At 43.1% G+C, this 12,995-nt stretch overlaps 1 protein-coding gene and 1 non-coding gene across 2 annotated transcripts; one reads left to right on the top strand and one right to left on the bottom strand.

The window, feature by feature from the left end:
- Window positions 1-936: 936 nt before the first annotated feature.
- On the bottom strand, window positions 937-1,210 carry LOC113944853. Its single transcript, XR_003526848.1, has one exon.
- Window positions 1,211-3,573: 2,363 nt separating this feature from the next.
- GLRX5 (glutaredoxin 5) lies at window positions 3,574-11,180 on the top strand. The gene is made up of 2 exons (XM_027637579.1): window positions 3,574-3,922; window positions 9,780-11,180. Exons 1-2 carry the CDS (start codon window positions 3,604-3,606, stop codon window positions 9,956-9,958), a joined length of 498 nt encoding a protein of 165 aa, XP_027493380.1. The 5' UTR covers window positions 3,574-3,603; the 3' UTR covers window positions 9,959-11,180.
- Window positions 11,181-12,995: the final 1,815 nt, after the last annotated feature.

Raw genomic sequence — 12,995 nt, 5'->3', positions numbered from 1 at the left:
GGTGCATTTTAAGCATTCATAATGGTCTGAAAACTGAAGATATGTCAGTGCTGCCAGATGTTACCTTTATGGTATGCTGAAATTATTTACCTGGCATGCAGAACAGCTGGAGCTCAAGCCAACCCACTAAAAAACTTCAAGAAACAAAAAAAAATGGCCTAAGTAGAGCTCAATTGTTAGGGTACAATAAGGGACCTCATTTCCAGTCACTATCACAAGTCAGAATGACACACTGATATCAGGCTTGAACATGAAGAGGTGTGCTGTTCTGATAAACCGAAATGAGACTTTTCTTTCTCACCAGCTAACTTAGCTCTCCTCTTCTTAAAAACAAAAATAAAAACCTTACTGCTGACAGTTTCATTCTTGGATGTCCACCTCCTTGTACACCGTGTAAGAACATCAATCCATCAATTTATAATTAATAATTCTGTTCAGCAGCAGAATGCCTGAAAGTAAACTAACTTAGGACTAACAGTGAGCATTTGAGCCCTGCAGCTTGAATACTGGTGCTTTTATTAGTGTTTTCAAAATGAGGTAATAGGTCTTCTAGCAGGAACATCATCAAACTGTCAGGAGTCTTATGGGAGTCCCATTAATATTTCTTCTGAACAGATGATTTAAATCATTATCTGGAAAATACAAGAAGTTTCACTTAGACTGATAGAAGACAGGACCTGGTGACATAATAAACTCTGTGTCTAGAGCGTACATGGACTAATTGTTCTAAGTCTTATCATCAGGGAAAAGTGTTTATCCACTAACAAACTGCTGCATATTGCATAATCCAGAAGCATTTGACCATACTAAATACTTTATTAAAAACCATTCTGTTAAGCTTAATATTAGCTCACAGGCCAATCTCACAAAACTACAGTGAGTAATTACAAATTCAGGTACCTCTATTTAGCACAGACTTCTGAGCAGCTTTCCAACACTTATAGCAGTTTTTCAGTGTTCAGCAGACATTACTTTATTTGCCAAACAATATCAGACTGCACAATTGCTCTTACTGTTGGTAGATCAATAATGACATGGGATAAGTCATTATCTCCGTGGCAACAGAATGGCAGCTGTTGGAGGAATATTGCACATGTCGCTGCTGCTCCTCTGACAGGCAATGCCTCGGCTTCCTCACACAGGTGCTCTCTCTGCAAGCCTGGTGTGCCCAGGGTACCAACAACCAAGGGCACCTCTTCGACTACAGAGGATTAAACGACAACTGTGGTTGGTTATGTTAGACTGGAAAGAGCATATCCTCACATGTTACTCTTGAGTCTGGTGTCCCTGTGTCACTTATTTCTAATGAACCGTCCCCTTGTAGAAATAGCTGGCACAAAATTCAGGGAGGTAAATACTAGAGCCCTGTTCATAGCTGAATATTTTGTTGAAAAAAAGCATTTAAAAATAAAGTTGTCTTTAAGAACAGAAAGATATCTTTCTTTTTAATCAATTTTGATTTCATTCCACTCTGACTCCCCAGCATCTAAAACAAAACAGACTACTTGGGCTGTTACACTTAACACTGGTTATGTCTCTTTATATTAAAACAGTTAAACAAATAGAAAAGCACACCTATGCTCCTCATAAGTTACTGTAGTTTCATCTAGCACAAAGTGGACACATTTTTCCTCATATTGCACAACCTTCACCACATTAATCACGACACATTAACCACAGAAAGCAAACACTTCTCTGTGTCTTTATCAACACAACTGAGCCTGGCTTGTGATGTTCTGCTGAAATCAAAATGAACTGACACACAAAATACACAATATTCATCAGCTACACCACATGTGAACTTGGCCTTCAAATTAACTGTAGAAAGTATTTCTTCATAAATACATCTACTTTCAAATAGTGCAGCAACACTTTTATTATTCATAAGCTATTGACATGGGATGATAAAGTGCAAGTTTGGCACAATTCCCTTTGGAACGTGTTCTAATTAAATTTAAATAAAAGGCAACAGAAGTGATGCCTGAGAGTGATTTCATAAACAATGAAAACAAAGTTGTCACTCAAGCATCATCTGGATACTACAAAAAACAAAGCTAGGCAAGCAGTCTTCTGAATGCTGAAGACAAGTCAATCTTGTTTGTAAAGCTCTCACAGGAGCAGAACTGGATGGAAAAAGTTATACTCCTTACAAATGCAAGTAAAGACAAATGGCCATTAATATACCAAAAGTCCAAATATTACAGGTGCAATGGAAATTAATACTCAGAAACACACTTTGACTTGTTATTTGTGAGAGAATGTATTTCAGTACAGAGGAAAACTTTCCAACATTTTTCTTCTACTTACAGGATGGGCCCTGCTGCTTCAGGAGACCTCCATGCTCTGCACCAAGTTCTTGGAAAGAATACGGGATCTGCCCCGGAGCTCAGGCACAGCTGGCTGCACACACCATCTGCAGGACATGCTCCAAATCCAGCACTTCCCTGGCTAACGTTCAGCAGTTCTGCCCGTGTTCCAGCACCCACTGAAGCACCCTTTTGCACGGGCAGCCACCCAGCCCAACCTCGCTCCCACCTCTCCATCCTGCAGCCACTCGAGCTGTGCAAAGCTGCTCGAGTTCCTCCCTCAGCACTAAAGCTGAGCATGCAACGAACGGTTTCTTCCTCAGTGATACAAATCGCCCGCTTCATCCCAACAAAAAAAAAAATCAACCAAAACAGGGCAACTGAACGCAGTCAAATCGACCCCTGGGAACGGCCAAAGCCAGCAGGGAGGCAGAGCCAGCCAGCACTTTGCCAACTGCCCACTTAAAGCCTCTGCTGCCTATGGGGACAGGAGGTGCCGACTGAAAGGTCCCACTGCTGCCTCCTCTGAGCCTCGCCCCGCACAGGCGGCCGATGGACCAGCGCAGCCCCTCCTGCCCGGATCTACCTTGGCCCTTCAACACCCCCGACCCCAGGGAGCTCCACCACATCCTACACCAACAAAGGGCCGGCAGGACAGGACCCAGCCCCAGCCCAAGGGCAGGCGGCGCCCAAACACAGCCCAGAGCTCCCCACAGGCCCTCGGCGCGCCCTCCCGGCTCTGAAGGGAGTGGCTGAGTACGGCGGCGGCCGCCCGGCAAGTCCTCCTCGCCCCCCGCGAAGGGCACGGGAGGCCTGGGAGGGGAAGGGCGGCACATCCATCCCCCGGCGGAGAGGAAGGGCGGCACATTCCCCCCATGGAGGTCCCGAGTGAGGGCGGCGGCCCCTGCACCCCCGACACCACGAGCGTCGGCAGCACCACCCGGAAGCGGAAGGAACCTCACGCCGATCACGCGCCCCTCTGCGATTTCCCTATAAAAGCCCCGCCCCGAAGCAAGTCTGACCAATCGCGTCCGCGGGGAGGGCGGGATCAACCAATCCGCACTAGATTGACAACTCCGTCCCCCAATGCGGTCGCAGCGGCTCGGATCCCTCCGCTAGGAAGGCAAAGCCGCCTCGGGGTTGCTGGGCGGGATGAGTTTCGCTGTGTCCTCACGCTATTGGCTGTTGCCGCTGATTGGCGGTTCCTTAGGCCTATCCGGAGGGGGCGCTCCGCGGTGGCCGGTCCCTGTCCCCACCGCCGGGCGGGCGCTGCGGGCGCGGTGGGAGCTGTGCGGCGATGAGCGCGGCGGTGCGGGCGGGCTGGCGGGTCGGGGCCGCCGCCGCCGCCGCTCTGCGGGGCCGGGCCGGGCGCCCGCTGAGCCAGGCGGCCGGAGAGGGCACCGGGGCCCAGGGAGGCGGGGGCGGCGGCTCGGGGTCGGGGTCGCGGGAGGCGGTGGAGCGGCTGGTGCGGGAGCACCCGGTGGTGGTGTTCATGAAAGGCAGCCCGGCGCAGCCGCTGTGCGGGTTCAGCAACGCCGTGGTGCAGATCCTGCGGCTGCACGGCGTGGAGGATTACCGCGCCCACGACGTGCTGCAGGACCCCGACCTCCGCCAAGGTCAGCGCCGCGACGGGCCGGGGTCACCCCTGCGCGCCGCCTCCGTCCCGGGCCGGCCCCGGCTCCGCTGTGGGGGTAGAATTCCCTGTGGGAAAGGCCCTCGGGAGGTCGGGGCTGCCTCAACGCCCCCGGCCGCGGGCAATGTGGGAGCCGCGGGGCGGCCCCTGCCCGCTGGTGTCACCTGTGACTTGCCTCTGCTCGTTTTTGGGTGGGTTGGGTCGGGTTTGGGATCTTTTATCGAGGAGGCCCAGATCGCGGGGAGGAGGGAACGGAGCTGGGGAAGGGTCTGGAGCACGTCCTGTGGGGAGCGGCTGAGGGAGCTGGAGGTGTTCAGCCTGGAGAAAAGGAGGCTCAGGGAGGGCCTTATGATTCTCTACGACTACCTGAACGGAGGTTGTAGGCAGGTGGGGATCGATCCCTTCTCCCAGGCAACGAGCAACAGGGCAAGACGACATCGTTTTAAGCTTTGCTGAGGGAGGTTTAGGTAGGACATTAGGAGGAATTTTTTCGCAGAAAGGGTGATTTGACGCTGGAATGGGCTGCCCCGAGAGGTGGTGGAGTCACCATCCCTGAAGGTATTCAAGGAAAGACTGGATGTGGCACCAGTGCCGTGGTCGAGTTGACGCGGTGGTGTTGGGTCGTAGGTTGGACCTAATGATCTCAGAGGTCTTTTCTGACCTGATGGATTCTGTGATTCCATCTGTGTGTTAGTGGAATTTGAAGCATATCACAGAGATGTGCCATTGAGGTTGCCCTACCCAGATGCCCAGGTTTGGTTTCTGTGACCCTCCCCTTGTCCAAGACATCCCGGTTATCAGCTGAACACAGTTCTGTGTGCGGGGTGACTCTTTGAGATCAGGCTCTTCTTACCATGCTGCCTTTCCTAGTTCATAGATACAGAGCTGTGCTACAGACCTCTGAAATACTTTATCAAGTTTTGTCTTCCCTGTAAACAGCATGGTGAAATTTCATGTGTGGCTTGGACTGGTACTACTTGATTCCCAGCTGGTACTGCCTTCTGGGCTTCTTTTGATAAAGTAAAAAGTTATGCTAATCATTTGCACAAGAAATATTTAGTAATAGTTTCACCATTACTGCTCAAGTGGTACTGGCTATTCTGTATAAGAGTTTTTTGCCAGTTATGGAAACTCTGTTCTGGTAATGCTTGTCATCTTTCCCTCTTCTGACTTTTGAGGTTCTATGTGGTTATTTGAAAAAATTTTAAAGCAAAAAAAAATAATACATGTACATAGTAATTAGTCTTGCAGGTGCAATGCATTAACAGTTCTTGTCCAGAATACACTAAAATGTGCTTTAAAGCCACATGCTGGCACGTATCAGGTGACTTTCTTCTCCTCTGTTTTTGGTGTCATCTGACCTATTCAGTCTTTCATTAGCTCTTAGCTGAAAGGCTGATTTTTCTAGTCCTTGTTTGCTTTACAGTTCACAGGTATAATAGTTGGTATGGTATTAGCTACTGGAATTTCTGTGTGATGACATATTTTGTTAATGAATGTTGGTTTTGTTCAAGTAAATCTTCTACTTACTTTGGCAGGTGAACAGATTACGATAGTTTTCTAAACTTTATTTACATATCTGAATTTATTAATTGTATGGTTTACTAGAACAGACTCATAAACTAAAAAGGAGGAAACAAAACCTTGAAATCAAACCATCAGCATTTCACTTTTGGTTGAGGGGGCTTTTGTGAGCCCTTGAATGAGCAATGCATTTGTAAGTTATAGTCTCTGGGGACTTGACCAGGTGAATATATAGTATTTTCTTCCTATGTAGCAGGAACATCTTCCTTTTGAGCACTTTACATTTTTCCTCTACATGAATTCAGGCTTGTGCTGAGCATTCCCAGAGCTCATTGCTCTCATGGCTACCAGAGCTTTAAATTGAAATTAGTGTTTTGATTCAAACTGTTTGGCTAAGTGATGAATGCAGTTATGGAGCGTACACTTGCACAATATCCTGCTGGTTCCCAGGTGCTTAAAGAAGTTGTTCTGTTCCCTTCCATGCACAGGCTTTGGCACCTGTCCAGCTGTACAGAGGGCCAGCTCAGTTTATTACCTGGAACACTGGGTGTGCAAGATGAACTAGCATTTTGTACTGTGAGCTGAGTGCCAGAGCCAGCACCAAGAATGGAGCCTTGAAGAGCTGGGGAACAACACAGCCACTTTCAAGGCCAGCAGACTGTTGTACTGCTTCATCTGTATTACCTACTACACCCTAAAAAGCCTGTATGTGCCTGCTGCTATGGATGGCTGTCTCTATCAGAGGAGAGGACAGGGCTGCTCAAAGCTGTAGTTCTGTAAGTTGCCAAGTGTAGTTCAGCAGTTACTGCCTGAAGGCCAGGATCTGGCCTCAGGTGTTCAAAAGTGACCACGATCTGCACTGCATGGTAGTGAGGGGATGCAGAGCCTTTAGCCGTGAAAATATCGACATCAACTAGAGACTGATCTGTAAGGAGATTGCTGTATGTGAGCTGGCCACTAGCTTTGTATTCACCTGAACCTAACTTAAAGGTTGGCCTATATCTGTGCTTATACATTTGTAGTAAGAGCAGGCTGTTGGAGAGATGGCGATTCAGGCAAATCTGAAGTGCTTGTTGGTTTCTTGCCTGTATGTGTTGAAACACCTTATTTTTAGGTAGTTATAGTTCAACTGCTGGAACATGCCCTGTGCTAAAATATGGCAGGCTGTAAAAGCAGTACAACTCCCCTACTTACCTCTTCACCTAAAAGCATGCTCGGATCTGTGAAACTAAAGTTACTGGTACTTCATGTGATTTATCTGAACTTCAGCTGAAGATAAGCTTCCCTGACACAAATCCTTCTTATTAAAGCTTGGCATACTCTTGGACTCCATGACATTTCAGGTTTCTTGAAGCTGGCTCTTCCAGAAGTTATCCATCCTGCTCTCAGCTAATGGACAGCATTAGACTGGTTCAAGTCACCAAGGTGGCAGAGAAGCTTGAGATTACATACTAGAAAAGCGTAGTTTAAACTAGTTTAAACTGTTGTAGTGGTTCACCTTCAGGTTATTTTCACTGTTGCTTTACCAAAGCATGGGATGCTACCAAGCAGGGGATCTTGGTACTTGCTGTCACCCTTGTATCAGCCTTTCCTTAGTCATACTTGCTTTGGAACAGGCTGCCCAGGGAAGTGGTTGTATCTCCACCCCTGGAGGTGTTCAAAAGGCGTGTGGATATGGCACTTGGGGATGTGGTTTACTGGTAAACAATGGTGCTGTGTTAACAATTGGACTTGATGACCTTAGAGGTCTTTTCTAACCTTAATGGTTCTGAGATCCCCATGAAAACCTTACTTTTCTGGAGAAAGTGTGGTAGGAATGAGTGTTGCTTGAGTCAGTTCTTTTATGTGGGCATCGTTCATTAGTGCTAGTGCTGGCAAGAGAGGCTGAAAATATGTAACTGGAATTGGGTACCCTTTTCAGTGATGCTTTGCACCACTCCTGGTTTCACAGTCACCTTAAAGTGTGCTAGCACAGCTGTAAACTGAACACTGGCCTGTGGAATGTAGTTTTCCAGAGCAAATGGTTCAGAGCAGAAGCTGCAGCTTCTGAAGCGCAGCAAGTAAACGATCTGCAGAGAGGGGGATGGAGATCCCTTGGGATGTCTGTATTGCCAAAGGAACCATCACAAAGGCACATCCCGAGTGCAGCAGGAGTAGCCAAGGCTGACTGGCTTTAACACTACTGGAGCAGTAACAGTAACTAAGGCAGGATTTGCGTGGCCAGCTGAGGGGGTGTTCAGTTTGTGATCTGATTGAGTCCCGGCACAAAGGCATTTAAAGCAGCTTGTCCAATACATGAAATGCAGCACACAGAGCAACTGAGCTTGATCATATTCTTGTTTTTATCTGAAGTTGATTGTCCTTGAAAGTACTATCAGTGCTTGTGGAGTTGGGTCCTTGAAAAAAATATTTCTGTGAAAAGAATTATTGGTGTTACCTTGGAATGCTTGTTAGCAGTAGGTTTATTATGTAGAGCCCTTGGTTCTCAATTCATATTTGGCATTGCAATATCTCTAGAAAAACAAACCCTACGTCATATCTGCTCTTTTGAGTACGGTCATCCTCAAGCACATCTTAATGTTGGAACTCAGTTTTTCATTGAAACTTTTATGGGTTAAAAGACCTTTAGGACAATTTGAGCAGTTTTGAGTACTCAAAGGCCAAAGAGCACTTAAGAAAAGTATTGATAAATACAAGTTGACATCAAAGCTTAAAATTTCTGCAAATGGTATCTAAACAACTGAGAGAGGTTTTAATGAAATACTAAGGAAGAAGTTACAGGTGGTGATTAAGGTTAAGTTAGATGGTTATGAGTTTCCTTTGACCTTGATTTATATGCTAAACTTGCTCTTTTGGGCTTTTGAAACATTGGTTGTCCACAGAATCTGAAGGCAAAATAGAATCTCTTAACTGACAGTGTTTAGGAATACTTTGTCACAGCCATTTTTTTTTCTAGGTTGCTATTATTTTAGTGGATTTTTTTAAACACACTGATATTTTACCAAGGGGAATTATTATCTCTGTTGCATCTTTTATACATTAAAATAATAATCCCGCTGTATATTTGTGCACTTAGACATATTTATTAAAAAGGAAAGCAGTGTAAGTTCCAATAAAATAAGCATAATTTACTTATATGGTTATTTTTTACCTGGAGTATCTGGGGGTTTATCTTTACAGTATTTAGAGGTTAAAATGTTTTCTAAGGAGAAAACAAGTTCCCTTGTGCTTTCAACTATACAGATCTAATATTTGTTGTTAGTACTTTGACAGCTATGCTAAAGCTCACCGGTGGTCTGTAGAGGGTTGACTTCCAAGGTGAATGGGCTCTGATGTTCTGAAAAGGCACCTCTGTTGTCTGTAGGCTTAACTTTGCTATATGGGCTTTAATGCCTTTGGCAGAAAAATTCCAGGCATTGCATATTGAAAATACATAAAAACGTTGAATTCAAAACTTGTTATCTAATCAAATGCTGGTGGACACAGTATAAAAGCATGCAGCTGTAGGATTTAGCTGTTTCCTCTGCTACAGAAATAATGGCTTTGTGTGAAGGGTCATTTAAAAAGTGGCAAATTAGATACAGTGATTCTTCTGTATAATTTTTTATGTGATGCCTTTAAGTGCAAGCTGAGTTTCAATGTGCACCAGCCGATCAGTTTGTATTTTTGGGTGGTCTTAGATTTGTTTTCTAGGAAGTAAAGTTTTAAACTTCAATTCTGTACTTCATAATTGTGGCTCGAGCTCTGTTTTCTTTAATGAGTACTTTTAAAGAGACTTCCTTTTTGCCCCTCCCATGGGCTGTAAGGTCTGGCACTGAAAGATAAAGCAGTTTGAAATTCATAAGGCTTCTCCAGGGTTGAATATATCTTGCAGTCGAAATTACAGGAGTAAGTATAACTATGAATTCAGTAAGAACACAAAGTATTTTAAAGTCCCTCTGGGAAACATAAAGCAAAGGAAACAGTTATCAGTATTTTTCAATACTTCATATTTCTGTAATTGATTGAAAAATCATATTTGCTTGTTTCCTGGGAGGGAGAAGAGAAACTACATTTTTCCAGCTCCTGTTTGAAGTCAGTATAGGAGCTGACTCCATATCTTTCAACCCACGTCTTTGAGTTGGAGTGAGAACCAAACATAACTCTAACATAGTTTTTTTTTCTGATAGTGCTCTTGTTATGTAGATAAATTTTTGCCTTAATGGGAAAGCAAATATCAGTAGTACTGTCCTGGGGAAGCAATGCATTCCTTTTAAAAGACCATTGTATTCAGAGAGGGGGAAAACCTTTAATACTTTTTTTTTTATCTTACGCAGGAATAAAAAACTACTCCAACTGGCCTACCATCCCACAAGTGTACCTCAATGGTGAATTCGTTGGTGGCTGTGATATACTCCTCCAGATGCACCAGAATGGAGATCTTGTAGAAGAGCTGAAGAAACTAGGAATCCGTTCAGCGCTACTGGATGCAGAGAAAGACCAAGAAAAAAAGTAAAATGAGCAAGAAAAGAAAAGTGCTGTGACAGGAATAAAGCAAATCTTTGATGAGAACTTGTTACCAATAAAGCCTTACGTACTTTAGGTCAAAGAAGGCATCTTTTTGAACTGACACTAAATGAATGTCTCTTAGCTCATGGTAAATGTAGTGATCTTGGTATTATGATTTATGGATATTGTGAAAATTTGAATATAACCACTGCACTGTATAACATACGTTTGTGGAAATTGTTGTTTTGAAAAAGAAGTAGTTCACTTCTAAAGCATTCTCTCCTTAATTGAGGTGGGAGTAAACCAAAAGAACTAATAATATTTTTATGAATTTTGAGTGTGTGTTTCTCTGTTCTTTGATACATGAACCTACACAAAGAGCATTTCATTCCCTTTCTTCTCTTGAAAAAGCGTTAAGTAATAGTGCATCAGTTTTTCTGTATAACTCCTGGTGATAAGACTTCCTGAAAGCCTGTAAAACTTGTGTAATCACATACAATATAGGAGAAAAACAGTTTTCCAACAATATAGGAGAAAAAAGATTTTGAGAGTGCATGAAATATGCTTTTATTCCAAAGGGTAAAAATAAACAGACCTGTACAAATACATATGTAGTGGTCATTATTACTTTGTAACTTTCTGATGGCTTTTAAAACTGCTAAGCATTGTGCCTAAATATTTTATAAAACCTTTTCTACCTCTTGCAAAGCAACTTTTCCCCCTGCTTATATAATTTGTGTGTTGTAGTTCAGTGTTAGTGCTCAAATGTGGGAATTGTTTCAGGCTTCAGTATTCTAGCTTGAAATAGTACAGGAGAACACTTCAGTTATTACTGTAATCTTGTATTATTTGCTAGTACTAAGTTATCTTTTTATATGTTTATGTTTCCAAGTGTTTTCTCTCCTGACTGCTGTGCTTCAAAGAATATAGTCTTCAAACATGGAATTTACAGATGAAATGTTCATATGGATAAGATGAGTGCAGCAGACAGGCTACTGAATAGATAAATATTTCTTTGTGGAAAGTCTCTGAATTGTCTATAGCTATCTAACCACATTTCCCTAAGTGAAAACAAATTGTGTTAACCAGTGTAGCTTCAGCTCTATAGCAATACTGCTAAGGTTAAAATCTAACCAAGCTGTTTCTAAATGCAGTTTTATTAATATAAACCAGTTTGCATGTGAATTAAGCAAATGGTTGGAAATAAACTGTATTTTATGTTGATTGTCTACAATAGTTGCTCTTTATTTTAAATTACTAATGAAACTGATTACTTTTGATTTGAAACCCAAGATGTTTTCCACTGCATAAGATAGAAAATGTGTTTTGGAGAAAGAAAAAATTGTGAATGGTCAGTGGAAGAGGAGGACAGGACTGGAACTTGCAGGCAGGAGAGATTTGATGCAAGTTCCAGTTCTAAATCTCTCCTGCCTACCTAAAGCAAGTGGAGAAACTCTACTAGTACATTCTTCATAGAATTTGCCAAACTGATCACTGTAAGCTTACTGTCTAGTTTTAATGCAATTCATATCACCAGGAATAAATACAGTGCTTGTGTTCTCTGTGTATTCCCTTGTTCCTGACAGCTGCCCAGTGCCAGTGGAGGTGACTGAATGGCCACTGCCTATGAATAAGTTACACTCGGGGACAATCACTCGCGGTTTTAGGCAAGGAGATATGAGTGCATGATTTCTTCTGTTCATGGACCACACCACATTCATTAAATGCAAAGCTTTAGGTATGGATGAAAATTAATTCTGAGCATTTGAATTCAAATTAAATGACCTTTCTTATGGCTAATCTTTCACAAGTAGTTTTTGCCATTCTGAATGGCAACGTAAAACAATGTTTAGAAATATAAGTGAATTTCAAAAGTCTTTGTTTAGTTGTGCCAGAAGACCTATTGAAACGAATGTACACAGTAAACAATAAGATAAGAAAATTTGATTATTTCTGTTTCAATGGTTAACTCTTAGTCTGACTACTAAATAAATCTATTAAAACAACCCCCCAGATTTGCTGTTTTGTAGATCTCTATTCTTTACTCTTCTGTTGAATATTTTTCAGTAGTATCTGCTAGTAATTTAACATAAAGGGAACTTTAGCATCATAAGGTGGTCTTTCTCCTCTAAGCAGCAATTTTTTTCTTCCAGCACAAGTTTCTGCTTTTAATAAAGCTATGAAAGTTTTTCTACTTTCTCTACTTTCTTTTCTCTTTTGTTTTTAATCATTTGGTTAAAATTTTGCATAACATACATAGTAGTGTTTCTATCAATCCTTTGCCTGATTGGAACATGATTGAGCAAGTAAAAGCAGCAGTGATTCCATAAAGTGTGTGTGACAAAGCCACAGAGTGGGTATAGAAACTTCTGCCTGCATTCCTGTGCAAGCCATACATTTCCAGCCTCTGTCTGCATGAGCAATTGCTTCACATATGTAAAAACACTCATGTTAATCCAGCTGTAATAAAAAAATCACCATCTGCTTTCATTGTAAAACTTCACATGCTCACAAAGAGCTTTATTTTGTTGTTGATTGAAAGTATTTTCCCTAAGAAACTAGTTCTCTGTTAGGTTGATCATTTTAGAAGGTGGGCAGTATTCTTCACTCTGCTCATCATCTTCTACTGTCTCTCAGACTAGAGGTAAAACAGAGCATGTGCTTCCAATCCTAAAGGGATGCCCCTGCAAATGAGCTGATTTTTTTGAGGAAAAAAATTGTGCCTCTCCTTGAGAGAATTGCATCTGCTTTTCTCATGCCCTTTGGCAATGAGAGAAGGCAACTGCTAATATTGGAATATGTGGTGACAGTCAGTGGATGTGCTGAGCTAATACTGGGGGCTGGTGTGAGCTGGAAGGATCTAAGAGGATCCTGGTTCAAGAGATGCAAAAGGTTCTGTGGAGGAAAGAGTGACTTTTCCCCCTCAGGAGGAGCAGCTTGTCACAGGATGTAAGGGGAAGGATGGGGGAAAAACCACTGGTGCTGCTGCTTGTCCTTCCCTAATTCCTCTGCTGTAAAATGAAAACCAAAGAGGTAACAGTGGT

The sequence above is a fragment of the Corapipo altera genome, unplaced genomic scaffold, assembly GCF_003945725.1.
Source record: "Corapipo altera isolate COAL_440 unplaced genomic scaffold, ASM394572v1 23, whole genome shotgun sequence".
Lineage (NCBI taxonomy): Eukaryota > Metazoa > Chordata > Aves > Passeriformes > Pipridae > Corapipo > Corapipo altera.
Note: the sequence above shows the minus strand (reverse complement) of the source record. Positions and strands in the feature narration are given on the sequence as shown.

Coding starts and splice junctions, on each gene's coding strand:
- GLRX5 (XM_027637579.1), top strand. CDS start 3,604: ATGAGCGCGGCGGTGCGGGCGGGCTGGCGGGTCGGGGCCGCCGCCGCC. Junction 3,923..9,779: donor GGACCCCGACCTCCGCCAAG/GTCAGCGCCGCG, acceptor TATCTTACGCAG/GAATAAAAAACTACTCCAAC.